Source organism: Pipistrellus kuhlii, unplaced genomic scaffold (genome assembly GCF_014108245.1).
Source record: "Pipistrellus kuhlii isolate mPipKuh1 unplaced genomic scaffold, mPipKuh1.p scaffold_m20_p_8, whole genome shotgun sequence".
In the NCBI taxonomy this organism is placed as follows: Eukaryota; Metazoa; Chordata; class Mammalia; order Chiroptera; family Vespertilionidae; genus Pipistrellus; species Pipistrellus kuhlii.
This window is the reverse complement of record NW_023425584.1, coordinates 59,454,993-59,474,007: the sequence shown is the minus strand read 5'-3', so window position 1 is coordinate 59,474,007 and position 19,015 is coordinate 59,454,993. Positions and strand designations below refer to the sequence as shown.

Here is a 19,015-nt window from a genome sequence, read left to right as displayed (position 1 = left end):
TATATTTTGAGAACCACTAGTTTCAGGAACATGGGTTTATTGGGTTGATTGCTAAACAGTAGAGATAAGATACTAAAGAAAATGCATCTGGAAAGGAGCAGTAGAAATGGAGAGGAGGCAGGTGACTAGGTGATCAGTACGAAGGTATATCTGACTGATTAAATGTCTAAGATGTCCCTCAATTTTACTGATTGGGTGATTACATAATGTTGATGCCATTAACCAAAATAGAGACTAGAAGGTGTGGGAGGTTTTTTGTTTGTTGTTGTTTATTGGAGACACTGAGGTTAAGGTTTATGGAGAAAACCAAAAAGTAAGTGTGTGGATTTGGAACCGAACAAACTCTTACGTGAATGTAACATTGTGTTCACAAAATGTAAGCCATGCACTCTGGACAGTCTTTTTAACCCAAAGTCAAATATAGGTTGTTTTATTATAAATGCCATCAAAATTCAGAGCAGCTGAGAAGTATTACTCACTTTGTAATACAAAAATGTTTAGTATTTGAAAAAAGAGTATCAGAAAAGCATTTATGTCACATAGAAATCAGTAAATAAACACAAACAATTCCATTTTGGCAAACTTAGACAATAAGAATATTAATCAATTAAACTAATCAATATTTGTCTTCCTGGAGCATTTCTAAACCTGAGTCAATACATAATTTGTTGATATTGGTTCTGGTTGGTATAAAAAAAATACAGTATTTTGTTTTGTTATTTTATTTTTCTAATAATATGAGTGGATAACTAAAAGTAAAAAGGGAAAAAAGGAAGAGTAGGATGTTCTCAATTATTTCAGTGGTTGCTGCTTCATTTAAAACTCTGTGTGTTTATTTTTATTGTGTGTTTTTTTGTTTGTTTGTTTTTGGGTGTGTGTGTTTTTATATTTTATATTAGGAAGTGACCATGAATTTTAGAGAAGAAATATATATGTAATATTTATTAGATTTTCTTATATTCTTATATAACTCATTTAATATAGTTGTAAAATCAAAAGATCAGCTCTTATGCTATGAGGTTCTTGCACAGGCACACATAATTACTTAAGCAAGAGAGAACATGGGCATGAAGAACCAGGAACCAGGTCAAAGCCAAATGGATGCACATAAAAAAGTAGTTAGAATGAGATTCCCGGAAACATAAGCAGAAAACTGAAAAACAAACAAACAAAACACAAAAAACAGTGAGCCTGAGAAACTCACATTCTGACTAATACCCAGATTAATGGCATTAGACTTTGAAAGGAGTGTTGCCTACAAATGATGGGAGGAAGAGAAAGGTGAGCGTCTGATGTTGGTGGCTTAGATGAATAAAAAGAAATAGTTGTAGAATGGAAATGAAAAATAAACAATGAGACTTCTTAGCCAGGGAAGTCAAACCACCAGGAGAATTTAAGAGTGTCCCAGTAAAGAGTAAGAGAAAGAGAGTAGGAAAATATGGAAGAAAGCATTGTCCTTTAATATAATGAGATCCAAAGTAAGGAAATGAAGTCTCTTGGCATCCTATTGACAATGAAAATTTCAAAATAATAATCTTTTCTCAGGTAATGCTAGTTGAGTTCTTGTCACATAGTTGCCATATAATTTATTGTCACTTAATTTCCATCTCTTAAAAAATGGTCTTGTCCTTTTGTTTTCTGCTTCATAATCTTCCTACAATTCAAGGAGTAAGTACTATTTGTTGAGGTAAAGCTATTGGTATTTCAAAATCCTTATGACATTTCAGCTCAGAGAGCTAAGAGTATAATTGTGAGAGGCACACATAACTTTAGGTTGGCTATTCTTCTATGTTGGGGTAAGGTAAGGCAGTAATTATATCCTACAAGGAAAATAAATTCTTATCAGCTCTTTAATGACATTGAAAATAAATAAAAAACAAACAAAAACAGCAATTAAACAAAACCAGATAATAGCCTCTTCAAAGCAGAGACCTAAAGTATCTTAATCCAACATTCACTCCAGCGTAGGAAATTGTTTCCCAAGCCATGGTGCTGGTGTTCTTCCTACTGACTATGGTTGCCCATCTCTTTATAAGAAGGGGACATGCCATAACTTGGCTTAAGCACTATTGGTCTTAGAACCTTTTGTTAAAACCTAGTTGCTAAAACCTAAAGGTGAATAATGCTGAGAATGAAATACCATGCTACATTTCATTAGGAATCTTCATTTTGGTAGTTGTCTCTTGATTTGATCAATTAGTCATACAAATACAGCAGAAACAAAATCTGCAATACCTAAGAAAAAAAAAAAGAAATTATTAATAGGAGTCTACTTCTTCTTTATATGCTTTGTAAATAGGAAATTAAAACAATGTTCATTTAGGTTCAGAAAAAGTTAGTAACTACTAAGAAAATAATTTAACAGATATAGCTGTCAGTATAAACATGGCAATCTAAAAATCAGATATTAGAAGATATGACTAATATTTTTGTTCAAGAAACTACAAACACATATACTCAAAAACACACAAAGTGACTTACTAACTGATTAGGGTGAAGGTATGTGAAATCTTTATTGCATATAAAGAGTTTAGAGACAATAAAAAAATTTACAGAAATATTATAAATAAAATTTGAAAACTCAAACTTTTAAGATTTGCACTTTAGTTAGCAATAATTCAATAAATCATGTGTACTATGCTTTCTTAGCTCACAAGAACATAAATCTCAGTATCACAGTGAAAGCAATAAATAACTCATTGAAGACTGGACTTCATTGTAAATAGCTATATTTTTGAAATCTCTTAGGTTTATGAAATGCTATCTATCTTAAACCATTGTTCTTAAGAGTAAAGTGATCACAAACACTTTCAGGAAGAATTTGGACCCTCGTATAATTACTAACTAGTCATGCCCTTGGAGAATCAAATTGGGAAACCGAGAGAAGAAATTATTCCATCTTGTCCTCAGTAGAGCTGGAGGTCAGGGAAAAGGTGGTAGTGGAGAATGCAGTCATAATAGAGGCAACTATGAACCAATGTCTGAATTATGTTCTTGTAACTTTCCTGCCAGGGATTTTTTTAAATGTATATTCTATTGATTTCAGAGAGGAAGAGAGAGGGTGAGAAAGATAGAAACATTAATGAGAGAGAATCATTGGCCGCTTCCTGCACACCCCACACTGGGTATGGAGCCTGCCTAACCAGGAATCGAACAGTACCTCCTGGTTCTTAGGTCGACACTCAACCACTGATCCAGGCTTTGAAAGCTGCCACCAGTTATTCCAGACTCAGGCATCACAGTTAGAAATAATTTATGTTTAGTAGCAAAGGTTCAATGAATGGCAGAAGTCATTTATTTGGATGTTCTAGCAATGTAAAAGCCCCAAATGATGTTATAAGGTGGGGGCCTATATTGGGTTGCTAGTACTCTGGCTTAAAGATTTCTATGATGTTTGTTCTCTTCAATAAGTAATTGATGTAAATATTTTACTGGGGTGATAAAACAGGCCACTTATGAATTCTCATGAATTCTACTTTATGGAACCATTAGATAGTACTCACTAATTGAATTAAAACACAAACTCTCAAACCTTCTATAACTCTCTATCAGTCTCACAATTTACAGTGTTCTACAATGTTTTAAAAAGATATATGTATGCTAAAAATAATTACAGTGAGAAATTAAGTGATTGCTCTCATATGCAATATAATTTCATTCTAAGTTGATTCAGAAAATATGTTGATTTTTCAGATAAAAAATTATAGAAACAGGTTTAGATATAAGTTTTAGAATACAGTTTGAAGTACTTACCTAGCTATTTTAATTTGGTTTATTGTTATCACACACAAAAAAGCCTTGTTATTCTATAAAAGAGCACATTTGATATTTGCTTAAGCTTCTCCATTCATGGGTGCTATATTAGAATTTTGCAGGTGAAGAGGAATATATTAAATCAGAAGCAATCCTAATACTTTTTTCATACATTTTCATAAATTTTGATCCAAAGAAAAAGTAATCTTGATAATTTTTGCACAAGTATTATTAACACACAAGAAAAACACATACAGTTATAAAAAGTAAAATTGGAACTAGGGTTTTTTGGGTTTTTTTTTGAGAGCTTCAGCCTCCTAAGTTGAGTATTTTTAAATCCAAAAGCCTCTGGATTTTGTAGTAATTAACTTTGGTAAATTATTAGTTTGTCTTATTAAGTTTTGCTTATTATATTAGTTTTTACTACAGTCTTTCTTCCTTTTTAAAGCATGAATATGTGCAATAGTGTCTCTTCTTTAAAATACTATTTTATTTTTATCAGTTACAAAGTGATCTGAGTATGTTGGAAACATATTATGGATTGGACAAGTTTATGATTTTCATATATTTAGAATATCCTCCTTGACAGTTGGCCTGGAGTTTTAAACACAAATTCATGACTCACCGCAAATATTACTTCCCATTTTGACGTGGGCATAGCCATCCACTCCCCAGGAACTTCCCCATGAGTTCCGCACAATCCAATATGGAGTAGTCCCTACAAAACAAAAATTGGCAACAAACCCCGAAAAACTCATATTTGTGTGAATGCATGTTTACTTTAAGTTTATTTCTTGATCAGTGTAGCTAGCTTTGACAAAACGGTTAAAACTGTAACAGAATGCTAACTTAAGCTGGCTAAGTACACTTGAGCTGTACTTAGTGTCACACTCCAATTATTGGAAAAATATGTTTGAATTCATTTCACTTAATACACAACTTGCATAGAATGAAAACACATACACATTTCCAGCGCATTGGAAACAGGAAAAAATAATTATTAGATATGTATGATAAAATAATAGGCACTTCTATTTTCCTAACAATTATCCGAAATACTTCAGATGGAGAATGCACATTATTTAAATCAGTAATTGTCATCATTCTAATAAGTTATCCACCAAAATTGATAAGGAAGAACACAATGGGGTTATCTTTACCCAGAAGTCTACTGAAAAAATAGTAAAGGCCTTAGGAGGACTTAGATATACGACCACATTTTAACTTTTTATATGGTTAACGTGATTTGTCAATCACCTTAAGCTGAAAAACAATCAATCAAGTCTTCTCAGCACTTACCTGTTTTATCAAACCCAGTTATGATAATAGCATGATTTGCTTCTCCACTAGAGCAATGATGCTGTATTATCCCTCCCAGATAATCTTGCCAGCTCACTGCATCTACTATGCCCACCAAAGGACCAAAGGTAAGAAGTGCTTTTGCCATTTTATCTTCTTGGTTACTACCAAAAGAGAAAATACTTGGTTAAGGAATTTAGTTCTTAAGGTAAAAATATTTTATTAAAACAATCACTTTAATCTTTGTATGGATACTCATAGGTTTGGTTGCAATTACAGAAGACTTAAACAATGGAGGCGACAAGAAGTCTGGGAGATTGGTAGTCCAAGACTGCAATAGATATCAAGAACCCTGGCTCCTCTTATGTTATTATTCTGCCATGTGAGGTGTCCATTCCCAAGTTCAATTAATGGTTCAAGATGGCTTTAGGTACTCCAGCCATTTAACATATATTCCAGACAGCAGGAAGTAGAAAGGAGAGGTGCTGCATTCCTGTTGAGATTTCCCAGAAGTAGCACACACACATTCTGCATATATCTGAATGGATCTCATTGGTTAGAATTTAGTCATATGGCCAAGTCTCGCTTCAAGGAAGATGGTGGAGTTTTGCAATTGGCTGGCAAAGCGTCCAGTTATCATACAGGCAATTTTTCAATAAGGAAGGTGGGAAAACTATGCCTCATCGTGGCAGATGCTGGGGAAGAACTTTCTACGTCTTCTGGGCCTTGCACTGGGCTTCCAACAAGAAAACCCTGCAACTCTTTACCTGAGGTCTTTCTCTCTCAAAAAGCCCACCGCCACTTATACCCCAGGCATACCCTCAACTAGTAGATCTTAGGAGGTGATGAATGTCAACTTGCATTGGCTAACTCTGAGACTCATTTTACCTTGGCCCCAAGAGTTCCTCAGTAGGAATAAGTTCCAGCATATCCTCAGTACTAATTTTCTTAATAAAGAAACCCCAGTTTTCCCTGTTCTATCGCATTTCCCTATACCTCTACCAATGGTTCCCAGAGTCACTTTCTACATGTCCCAATTAAACTTTCCATATTCCATCTTAAATCTTTTCCTTAGACTTTCATGCCTCAATTCCATCTTTCAGTCCTTCAGGCCAAAAGTTGGTAGTCATCCTTGACTCTCATACTTATCTCCCATATAAAATTCCTCAACATATGCTGTGGGCTTTATTTTCTGTGAATGATATTACCCTATCATCTCTCAGGTCCAAGGCTGTTTTTCTAATACTTTTATCTAAGTTTATTAATGACTAATCTTTCTTACCTCATCTCCAACTAGTCTACTCCATTTTCTCTTCACTATAGTCACATTAGCTTCCTCGCTGTTCTTTAAAAATGCTAGAAATATTTTGTCTCAGGGCCTTTGCACTTACAGTTCCTTCTGCTTGGAATAGTATTTCCTCGGATATTTACCTGGTTAAGTCCCCACACTTCTTCAGGTCTTGACTCAAATGGCATATCCTCCTTAGTCACCCTTTATACAACTGTGTGCTCCTCTTCCCTCACCTTGATGTTTCCTCTTCCTCCCAACTATTCTATTTTGTCCCCTTTAGAAATAATTATATCTAACATACCAAACATATTTTCATTTGTTTTGTTTGTTGCCTGTCTCTACCACTAAAATATAGTCCCAAGGAAGGGTTTCTGTCTGTTTTATTCACTGCCAGACCCCATAACCTACAACAGTGTTCAGTAGCAATTTGGATGAGTGAATGAATAAATCAACGAAAGGTCTTGCACATCTATCACAGTTAGCTTGGCACTGAATTATTAGAGAGTTTAATGTTCATTGTAAATACAGAGATTCTTTGGGGATCTTTTCTTTTTTAATCAAAAGGGTGGATAAATCCTGTTTCAGGCCCAATTCCAGTGACCTTTGCATTCTTTTTCTCTCACTCTCCACCTCAGACTATTGCCTCTTATTCTTTTGTTTCCTCCTTTCTCCATTAGCTACCCATGTCAAAGGATTCCCTGAATCTTTTTCTGGTGACATTTTGAACATCTGATTCCTTCTTGCACACACATTTCACTTATACTCTCAGGAACTGAGAGCTCAGAGGCACACTTTCTCATTTCAGAAACTGCATTACCTTTGCCCACAAAGGAGATGCTGTCCTCTGTACTCAGTGACCCTGCACCTTTTGTTAGAGATCCAGCCCAGCCTGCCATCTGTGGAACTGAAACTTTCTGGTACATGGTTCCTAGAGTCCCCCGAGCACCCCTGCTGTGGACAAGAGCTCTGTTGACAACCTGCCAAGCCTCTGACCCACTTATGTTATTTAGAGGGGCTTCATCTGGCTCAAGGGTCCAATTTCAACCTTGATTCCCTTCATATCCCACAGGCAGACTCTATCTGGATGGAGAGATTCTTTTATATTCAGTACTAGTAACTTAGAGGTCAGTCTATCATCTCATCTGAATTTAATTTAATGTCTCTGTGTTCCGTTTCAAAAGACTGTGCAAAGCCCAGCCAGTTTGGCTTAGTGGTTGAGAGTCAACCTATGGACCAAGAGGTCAGTGTTTATTCCCAGTCAGGGCATGTGCCCAACTGTGGGCTCAATACCAAGTGCGGGGCATGCAGGACACACTGATCAATTATTCTCTCCCATCATTGATGTTTCTATCTCTTTCTCCCTCTCCCTTCCTCTCTCTAAAAAAAAAAAAAAAAATATATATATATATATATATATATATATATGTATATATATATACACACACACACACACATATATATATATATTATATGTGTATATATATATATTTAAATATATATATTTTTTAGCTTCCTCAATATTTTAAACAATAAATAAATAAAGCAGGGTTTTAGTTGAGTCTTTGTCATTATCATCTCTGATCACCTACCTATCTTGCATTATATTTAATGGCCACAATGGTTCTCTTGCTGGCTTTTGAGAGCATTTTTTAATGATTGTTTCCCTTGAACCTGCCCAAAGTCATAGTGCCCTTCAAGTTTTGACACAAATTCTCTTCCTTAGCCTATCCTTATCTATCTTCCAACCCCCCTGTGCTTATATAGGGCATGCTACCCAATCAACCTCCAGTAATACAGCCTTAATTGTTTTTAATGCAAAGTTTCAGTTTATGCTTTTAGTATAGTTGACACCTTGAAAATGCAAGGAACATAGAGGGTGTTCCAAAATGCTTCTTGATAAGCAGACTGCTTGAAATTAGGTGGAGCATCTATACAAGGCAATTTCCATTGATTCAACAGGAAGATTGAAATATACTAATGGTAATTATGACACCTAAATTTGGTAAGAGGAAGGTGGCAAATATAAATTATACATGTCATTGGATCTGAATGTGCTAATTTAAGCTTATCTCTATTGTAATGACACCTTGAAACATCAGTAGGTCATATTTAATGCACAGCATCCATAGCACTCCATGGTGATCCATAGTCTCTCTAGTAAAAGGTAGGTATGAAAAAAAATTATGAATATCCAGTGAAGCTTTCAATCAAGTTATCAACTTCAAATAGTCAATATATCATAAATTAGGACATAGGAAGGAAAACACAGTAGAATAAGACATTTACCTGAAGTCATGTGCAGAATAACCTTTGATTGAAAATCCAGCATGTGAATCAGAAAAGTAATGGCACAGGCCATTCCGTTCTTTAAAGGGGTATTCCGAATCTCTCACCAGTTTTACTTGCGTCTAAAAGAAAACAATCACCCAAAGTGTTCTCCGTCAAGCAGTTGTTTTAAATAGAGTTTGATGTAATGTGTCATAAAAAGATTCAGTTTGGCTACACCTTCATCATGTGGGTATTCTACGGGTAACAAAAAGCTCTTAAATTCAATCTTTAGGTCTTTGTTATGGATAGCCTAGGCCAGTGGTTGGCAAGCTGCGGCTCGTGAGCCAGTTTGCGGCTCTTTGGCCCCTTGAGTGTAATTTCCACAAAATACCATGGCCTGGGCAAATCTATTTTGAAGAAGTGACATTAGAAAAAGTTTAAGTTTAAAAAATTTGGCTTTCAAAAGAAATTTCAATAATTGTGCTATTGGTATTTGGCTCTGTTGTCTAATGAGTTTGCTGACCACTGGCCTAGGTAATTAGAGTCATTAGCTTTCGTTCTCTTTACTCTTATTATTCCCAGATCTTCCTTCCCTGGACCTCTAACAATCCAATAATATAAAGCCATATCATCTTTCTCATGAAGTTATTATAGGTCAACTGGTTCTATGTCGGTAAGTCTTGAGAGTCACTCAGCACAATGGTTTAGACACAGGCAATGGTTAGATCAAATATTTTTCCTATCCACTTCTCTCTGCCTTTCATCTGGCATATGCCACTTAGTTTATAGTTGTTTATCCATAGTCTCCTTTTCTGAATTTTGGGCTTATGAAGGGGAGAAGACAGGTAATTCATTGTCACTCATAACATAGAGAAGTTTTTGGCATTCAGTGACTCAAATCTAGCAAACGAATAAAGGAAGGATGTTTGAGTTTGGGAAACTCTAGCTTGACAGCTTGACAGCCTCTTAGAAAGTATAAAAGCACCTCCACTAGCTAGTTTCATACAACTGATGCTGGATCTAGGACAAGGTCAGAGAATATCCTAAGAATGTTGAGGGATACTGACACTGAGGTATATTGGGTAAGGATGCTCAAGGGGAAGCAGAGGACTACAGGTGCAATTCTGGCTCAGCTACTGATTTGGCAACATAATCTCACATCTTCATCTATATACAGAGTTATAAGATTAGCTGTCTTTTTGTTCCTTTTAACCTTAACATTCATGAATTCTATAGAAATGGGTAACCATATGCTCATATGCTCTCCTTTCTGGGTCACTGTGTGACATATATCTGCAAAAAAACCTACAAAACCCACAACCCGCCCCCCACCCCCTCCCACACACACACACTCACATTTACCTATTAAGAAATGTTCAGAAAAAAACAAATAATTTTTGGAAAACAGATCTCAGGTAAGATTTTCTAACCTTTGATCTTGATAGTTGACTTGCCTAGAAGCAATTCATTTTTAAATCTAATTAATTCAAGCTTTGGTCATCTAAATTTCTAAAAACATTATTTAGTAAACGAGAATAAATTGTCAGAATTTGGAACACACATTAACTAAGCAAAAGAGAAAACAAAGCATTTAAAAGGCTGAGAAACTAGTTACCTCATTTAGCCAGTTCAAAGCATTAAAAGTAGACCCTCCATTGCAGCCGTAATTATTATATGAGCAATCAATGACCTGCTGCACACTTAGGTCTTCCAAAGGCTTCCCTTTTATTGCATATGCTGATTCCACTGCACCTACCACACTGAAAGCCCAGCATCCTCCACACTGTTTAAAAATAGAAACAAAATACGATTAATTATCAATGTCCAAACCAAGTGTACCAACATTTTTCAATATCACAAGTTATCAAATCAAGTGGGCAGAATCTAGAGGCCTACAAAAACATAAATGCTCATCCTCTTAATTTCCAAATTGGAAAAAAGAAAAGAAAACCAAAATTCTCTTTTAAGTATCAAAATCCAGTGATTAGTTACAAGTAAATTGGTGGTATCATTATTATAAATGAGACAATGCAAGATGAAACCACATCTTAGAGAATGAGAAAACAAACATATTTTATTTATTTTTTAAAATATATATATATATATATATTTTTTACAGAGAGGAAGTGAGGGAAAGAGGGACAGAGAGCTAGAATCATCGATGAGAGAGATACATCGACTAGCTGCCTCCTGCACAACCCCAACTGGGGATGTACCTGCAACCAATGTACATGCCCTTGACTGGAATCGAACCTGGGACCTTTCAGTCCGCAGACCGACACTCTATCCACAGAGCCAAACCGGTTTCAGCAAAACAAACATATTTTAAAGATAAGTCAGTTCATTAAATAGATGATGTCTGTTTCTAAGAATATACCAATTCCTATCCCATTCTCTAATCCCTTATGTTTCTTCCCAGATAGTATGCTTCTGTGTTATCCACCATCTCCACCCCAAGAGAGGTGATAAATTGAAGATGTATATCTTATCTGTTATACTCATTATTTGATGGACACAGGAGCTGATGAGTTACATTTCAGGCTATCAGGATGCCAGCATGTGTCAATTATAAATGCACATAAAATGTTCTAATGATAGAAACCCATGTTAGCCATTCCTTATTCAAATGGGAATCTTTCTGTTTCTGGATCTATTTACTTGCAACAAAAGAATAAAAGAGTTGGTCATGAAACAAAGGAGGGAGAAAGAGCAAATGGTATCAAGGATCATACATAAGAAAGATAGATCCATGAGAGCAAGATTTGGAATTGGGTGGAAATATCCTAATCATAGGACCATGTGCTGTAGAGTTAGGCAAAGAAAGAACAACTAGGTGTCTTTGTGAAGTTTTGAGCAAAGTCATGACTTTAAGTGGCCATATTTATGTCCATATCTCTAGTGCCTATGGCATAGTAAAATATTCACTGAGGACTAGACCTCAGAATCCTTATCCACTGAGAAATGTGAAAACAGGTTGTTGACGCCATACCTATAGCTAGCTTTAGTTAATCTACCCTTGGCTTCCCCTGCAGGCAGTGCCTGCTCAAAGATATCTCTCTAGCACTCTTTTAATTAAAGAATCCTAATGAAAAGTTCCCCTTTTATACAATGCAGACACTACTGGGAGGATTAGATGTCAGACTATTTTGCACTTGATTATGAATCCAGTAACAAAGCAAATGATTTGTTGGTAAAATCTAATTGTCAACAATAAACATAGAATCTGAGAAATATAAAGCATCACCCTAAATCAACAGTGTCAAACTCATGGCCTGTGGGTTGCATGTGGTCCACAATGACTATTTTTGCATCCCAGCCAATATAACAGTAAGTAAAGAAACGTTTTAATAAAAATTTCATAACTCAATTTTTATAATATCATGTTATACATAGTTATTAATAACTAACTGTGACATTCACTAATGACTAATTACTATATAGTGTTGCATTCATTTCCCTTATATGCCTTACACACAGGCGCACCATTTCTCTCCAGTAATACTAGCAGCGAATATTTTATCAGTTGCCACATCATTAGTCTTGGTCTGACTTGTTTGGTGTGCACAATAGGAAATATTTCACCTTTGGAGAACAAGAAAAATAAGTTTATTTGCATTACTCTTATTAATTTGTGCAGTTATTCAGTATCTGGTAAGTTAATGTTCAAGAAAAAATATTAATTTTTATTAAAATGTTCTATTATTTTATGTTAATAATTCCTCATTTATTTCAGCCCTTTGTATTGAACATGTCTCTATTGAAATAAATGCACGTTTCTATGAAAATTGAAGCTTTTGTGTGTTTTTTTTCAGCCCACATAAACTTAAACCTTATTTATTTGGCACATGTTAACCTTTGAATTTGACATGCTTGCCCTAAATAAATGGTGGAGACTGCTAGGTCCAGAATATCGGCCATACTGTCAGATGGGTACTAGATTTAGTGAGGTGATCACTTCCTAAGTTATATAAATGTCTAATCACTATGCTGTACACCTGAAAGTCAACTGTAATTGGAAAAAATAACCAGGGAAGTTGAATGACCTGTTGAGGTTTCCACTGCAGATAAACTGAGACTATAGCCACGTGGTTAGGTGACTGACTTTCCTGTCAGCTGACATTCCCTGTGCTGCAAATTTACTATCTTCTTTTTTTTTTTTAAGTGTGTGTGTCACTTATTATGACACATTTTTTTAATGCTGTATTCTAACCTAATTTATCTCATAACACCTTTTGTTTTTACTGCAGGGGTTTGCACTGATGGTGATTTTTAGGAATGTCAGTATATGTCACATTACAGCAAAATAGACGGCATTTCTAAGTGTCACAGATAAAAAACCTATGATACTTTAGGGGACAGGGTTTTTCACTGGAGCTCAAGGGATGAGGCCTGAGAACTTAAGAGACCATGCCACACTGCTGGTTAGTGTATCTAGTATCCTGCTACTTTTTCAGTGTCACTTCTCACTGAGTAGTCAAGTTTACCCTCTCCAGCCCTCCACAGAAGGTTTGGTAACTGTGACACAGCTAAGGGGAAGAACCCTGAGCCAGTGTGCTGATGACAATGGTCATTAGGGAAATAATACACCAAGGAAGGCTTATCTCAGAAAAAAAGGCGTATTTTGACATCTGCCTCCCACGCAAACAGAGTCTCATTTTACTGCCATTTTTTGAATGAGTGGGGTATGATTTTATCTAGAGGAATGAAGAATTCCATTGCAAGTCTAAGTGAACTTGACCTCAAAGGTTACTCTCCATGCTCAGATGATTAAAAAAGAACGAAATCTTAGAACTTACCGCATGCTGGTTTCTCACTTGTGTTACAACATGCTTATCTCTCCAGTCAAATCTTGATGGCAAAGACATGTTGGAGATGAGCATTGATACTTCCGGGGAGTAGCGGGGAAATCTGGAAGTTTTGGTTCTTAAGTAAATAGCTGAGTAGAAATATGAAAGGAAAAGACAACAATATTATATTATAGAAAGGGCCCCTTGGGGTTCTTTTTTGGGGGAACGTTTAAAAAGAAACAGTAGTTTTGTAGGAGAGCCTGCCATTTATGATTTTTCTATGTGCTTTTCCATAACATGAAACGCAGTCAACTGAAAGCTATAGAAGATAAGAATTCCTACAATAGGGCTGAAGATGCCACAGAAAATTACTTGTTTGAAAGAACCAAGTCAATAATGGAACTGATTGTAATTGGTATCATTTGTTTTATCATGACCCATGGAATCATGGGTAACTTGAATAGAAACAGCAATAAAAACAGCAGAAGGAATAAGGTGCTCGTTGTCCCTTACAGCAACATGGAACTGCCTATGTGTATAATATTTTGTTCTTAAGTAATAATTAAAAGAGTGAATTTGAATTTATTATTTTGTCAGCACCTGGTCCATGCTTGATACCTAGTAAGTGTTTAATAAATTATTAACTATTACTCAATGTTCTAGATTCACAATTAAACAATTCCTCAAAATAACCCAGTCAATGAAAGAAAAATACCACATGATCTCACTCATAGTAAAGAACATTATAAACTGATGAACAAAAAGATAGATACAGAGACAGTAAAGCATCAAACAGACTGTCAACTGGTTAGGGAGAGGTGGGGGAGATAAGAGATCAACCAAAAAAAAAAAAAAAAAAAAAAGAGAGATCAACGAAAGGACTTGTACGCATGCTTATAAGCACAACCAATGCATGCAAAATTCTAGGGGGTGAGGACATGTATGGAAGTATGGAAGTGAGGTGGGGTGGGGCAATGGTAAGATGTGTACACATATAATACCTTAATTAAAAAAAATGAAAAAACAATAAATAAATAAATGATGTGACATATCATGTAAAAAATTCCTCAAAAATTAAGGAAACAAGTTAAAATCCAGGAAACCAATCAACTAATGGCATCACTACATCATACCTTTAAACTCTTCAGGAAACAAATATGAAAACTGATTTATTCCATAGATGGCAGTGGAGTTTTCTCTAGGAAATAAAGAATTCAAGTATCGATGTCTATTACGACTTTCCTAAAAGGAAAAAGAAAAGAAAAAAAGGTAATTTATATCACCTATGTTAACTTTCCAAAGCAATTTGTGTATAACTAACTTGGAGATATTCTTCAGGTGTAACAGTCAAACTCTGACTTATTTGTGGCAGATCACAATGAAAGGTTGTATAAGATAATGAGACCATATGAATAAATGCTTTGTGTTAGAACTGCTATCTGACTTCAGGGACATTTTTGAGACTGGGAAAGATATATCTTACCCATTTGTAATTTGTTCCCAGTAAGCATGGAGAGCACTAAACATATGTTTGTTTAACATAGCAGAAACAAGAAAATAAATTGCAAATAAGCACTATGTACTAGTGGAAACAGTCACCAAGAGACACTCATGCAATGAAGCAATTATGTATTTGGAAAGTATGTCCTCTTTATCTTTGCATTTCTGAGCACTAAGGAATGAAACATGGGAAAGGGAATGAGGAAATAACAAATAAACCCGTTGTATTTGAGCTTTATAGAATCCCTATCTCATTTAGGGCACAAAGCTTTGTGAGATGGAATTCTGGAATGATCTAGGAAGGTAGACCATTGTTTGCCTATCTGGAGGGAAACTATGACCATTATTTACAGATTTCTCAGTGTTTGTGATAATCAAGTATTTCACATGAACATGCCTCAATTTCCTCGTACTACCCATTGTGCAGCATAAATGAAATATTAAAGGGACCACCCATTTTGTACATTTCAAACCCTATTTCTTCTATATTTTTTATGCTTTTATCTGTTTATTGTGTGTCTATTTCTTAAACCCATAAGCAAAATGAGAACAATGCCTATCTGGCATTTATCACCGTATTCCCCACATGCCTGGCACACAATATATGCTTAATTAGTACCTGTTGCTGAATAAGTATATAAATGACCGTTTAGGTACACCATGTCCTTAATAGCTTTAAGGTGTTTACTTTTAAGCAAATTATCTCTGGAAATATTCATAATCTTATTTCTTCTTTACTGTACATGCATGGAAGAATTGCCAGTCAATAATAAATAGTCATTGAGCCGGAACTGGTTTGGCTCAGTGGATAGAGCATTGGCCTGCGGACTGGAAGGTCCCAGGTTCGATTCCGATCAAGGGCATGTACTTTGGTTGCGGGCATATCCCCGGTGGGGGCTGTGCAGGAGGCAGCTGGTTGATGTTTCTCTCTCATCGATGTTTCTAGCTCTCTATCCCTATCCCTTCCTCTCTGTAAAAAATCAATAAAATATATTAAAAAAAATAAAAAAATAAACAGTCATTGAGATTCAGGCATTTAAAAAGAATCCTGATGAATCAGAGCTGTGACTATAATTTGGAGGAGAGGTATAAATACAAAGGACAGAACTGGAATGCAAAGCAATTCGATATACATTAAGTAACCAATATAAGCCATAGATGGCTACTGCTAAGTAATTCAGAGGCTTCATTTTTCTCTGCAAGTCTTGATTGGCCATCCTTGTGAGCTGAAGTAACTGGGAAAGGCATTGAGAATGTGGGACTTTAAGAACGAAGAGAGCAGAAGGCAGCCATGAGAATGGGCCTCTCAGACCTCCATCCACAGGGAGTTTAACTTCTGAATTATCAGGAGACTCAGGAAAAACAAGGTTCCCACAGGCTGCCCTAGTCAATGACGGAGCAGTAAGACTGGCCTATTTGGGGAAACATGGCACTCCACCGAAAGCTGGTTTTTGAATGATGAGTTCCTCACGACTTCTCCTATCCTAGACAGCAGTCTAAGGCACTTTCCAATCTTCCTCTCATCACAAAAGGTGAGTTTATATTGAGCTCCAACTCATTATCCTATTAACAACCTGTCATAAAATCAGCATAGGAAAGGATCAATTAGCATATGTGTTTGTTTTTTTAAAAATATATTTTATTGATTTTTTACAGAGAGGAGGAGAGAGGGATAGAGAGCTAGAAACGTCGATGAGAAACATCGACCAGCTGCCTCTTGCACACTCCCTACCGGGGATGTGCCCTCAACCAATGTGTACATGCCCTTGACCAGAATCGAACCTGGGACCTTTCAGTCCACAGACCGACAAATTAGCATATGTTTTTAACATAAGGAATGGAGGATGTAACAGGGATCAGCTCTATAGTAAATATCTCTGAATATTTAAATGTATAAAATATTAAAATGAAGGACTTGAACCTTAATTTCATTTATGAAAGAACAGATGTAAAGGTGTTGCCACTGCTGAGAGCAGCAGAACTTGTTCGAACAGTAATGTCTTGCAAGACACCCTCAGAGGCTGATTCTGAGAGCTCAGTGCTTATGTGCTTTTAGTTTAGCTCCCCTGGGCTGCCAGATGAGGGGAGGTTGGGGAGCAGGGTGAAAAGGGCAAAGGGATGAAGAAGTACAAACTTGCAGCTACAAAACAGTCTTGAGGATGTAAAGTACAGTATAGTCGATAATAGTCTAATAACAATATGGCTTCAGGTGGGTGCAGGAATTAGCCTGAGTTATATAAATGTCTAACCGCTATGCTGTAGACCTGAAACTAATATAACATTGAATTTCAACTGTAATCAAACATAAAAATAAAAAAAGACATTAAGTTTTGCAGAATACACAGGAAACACATTAGCAGTTTTGAAAGGTGCAAAAGTTTGAAAAACAAATGGATCACATACTAGGAATCTGGGACCTGGTCAATCAAAACAGCCTTTAAACAGACATGATGAAAAATAAATATCTTTACATGTTTTTTTTTAATCCCCCTCCCCTTTGTTTTGACTTAAATGTGTTTCATTTAAGACATACCAGGTCCCAGGGCCGAAGAACTTGAGGAAATTATGATTATAAAACCAGGAAAAAATATGTCGTTTTGACTTCAATCAACATTTTGTCTTAAAACTCTCTAATCAACCTTATTTATATTGGGCTACCTGTCTGTTCCAGAGTTTTAATACTGGGGTAAAACCTAAACCTTATTGATGAAGCCTTTTCAAAACAATCTGAAGAAGAAATCAGTGCTTTGCCTTTCTCTAAACCCATCTCCACCAAGTCAGGCGAACTTTTAATAAGCGGGTGCACGAGCCTACGGAGCCCCTGTTCAGGCAGATCAGACATGGGCAAGGTTCTCCCAGCTTGCGCAATGCAGGCACCTGAGACACTTGTGAGGGCAGAAGGAGGTGACTGACCAGCGCCCCCCTCCGGAAGGAGCAGGGCGGGTTTCTAACGCCTCTGGTTCCTGTAACCAAAAAGCGGCAGCAGGGGAGGCAGTGAGGACCGCCCAGGGGTTTCGCCATCAGGGGAGCTTCTGAGCAAGAAGACCTTGGACCTATCCATGGATCACTGGGGACGGATCATAGACATCCACAGCGGCAGAACGTCTTTGGAAAATCAGATCTTGGGGTTAGCAAAGGCCTGGGAGAGGGCGAGCGCCAGGCACGTGGGGGTTCGCAGGGAGAAGTTGGGGGGTGCAACCCCAGCGCGTCCCAGAAGGGCAGGCAGGCGAGGGGATCCCCTGAATCTCCGCGCTCCGAGGCCCCTCGGCCCAGCCCAGACCCAGGACAGGAAAAGACGGGAAAGCAGCACACAGACAGGGGGGCGCTTGGTACCCGGAAGGCGGCTGCCTGTTGCTCGCTGCTCCGAGGTCCCGTCGGGGTGGAGGTGGCACCGGGACCGGCTCCGAGGCCTCTGCCGCAGCACCAGAACCAGCACCAGATCCAGCAGCAGAGCAGCCGGAGCGCCCGCAGCTCCATGCCCGCCCCAGGCCCCGGGTGCCACCCGCCCCGAGGCTTTCCTTTCGCTTCCTCGGCTCCTCCCACGGGGTTTGGGGGGCGGGAGCGGCACGGCCGGGTGTGTGTTGGAGCTGAAGGAAGGCGCTCGCCCAGTTCCCCATGCTCTGTACCTAGGAGTCCGCTTAGATGCCCACTGTTGAGTTTCTCCCTGCTTTTGGGAGGAAGAAGCATAAGGCACTTGGCCACGTGCTTTCTGGCTTCACCTCCATCTGTTAGAAAAAAGCCCGGGAGTACTTCTTCGTGCAGGACACTGGGGTGGCCTGCACGTCCAGAATTAGGTCCTGGACTTGTCTTCCTTTCATCTCAAACGGAAAGATTCAGGCAGTCATTGACCTTAACCTGACCTTCATCCTGCTGGGTCTGCAGTGGTCCCTCCCGTCCTGCTCAGAAACTAACTCTGAAATGCTTTGCGAATTTACAAGGAGATACTTACTGAGCAGATGTTTGTTTTCTGTCAGTTGCAAAAAAAAATGTGCGGTTGTGGAAATAGTGCCCAATTTCTTGATTTATTATTTGACAGCCATTTCGAAACTTTCAAAGTCTGTTTCTCCAGATGCACAGGAAGATACAGTATCTCTTTCTTAAATTTGTGGTGGAATTT

General features: G+C 37.4%; 1 protein-coding gene across 1 annotated transcript; it reads right to left on the bottom strand.

The window, feature by feature from the left end:
* Positions 1 to 678: 678 nt before the first annotated feature.
* Positions 679 to 18,448, bottom strand: CTSO (cathepsin O). The gene is made up of 8 exons (XM_036424110.2): positions 18,232 to 18,448; positions 14,532 to 14,640; positions 13,408 to 13,547; positions 10,227 to 10,394; positions 8,630 to 8,751; positions 5,053 to 5,216; positions 4,379 to 4,471; positions 679 to 2,235 (listed from the first exon to the last, which is right to left on the bottom strand). Exons 1-8 carry the CDS (start codon positions 18,373 to 18,375, stop codon positions 2,201 to 2,203), a joined length of 975 nt encoding a protein of 324 aa, XP_036280003.2. The 5' UTR covers positions 18,376 to 18,448; the 3' UTR covers positions 679 to 2,200.
* Between the last annotated feature and the right edge of the window lie 567 nt (positions 18,449 to 19,015).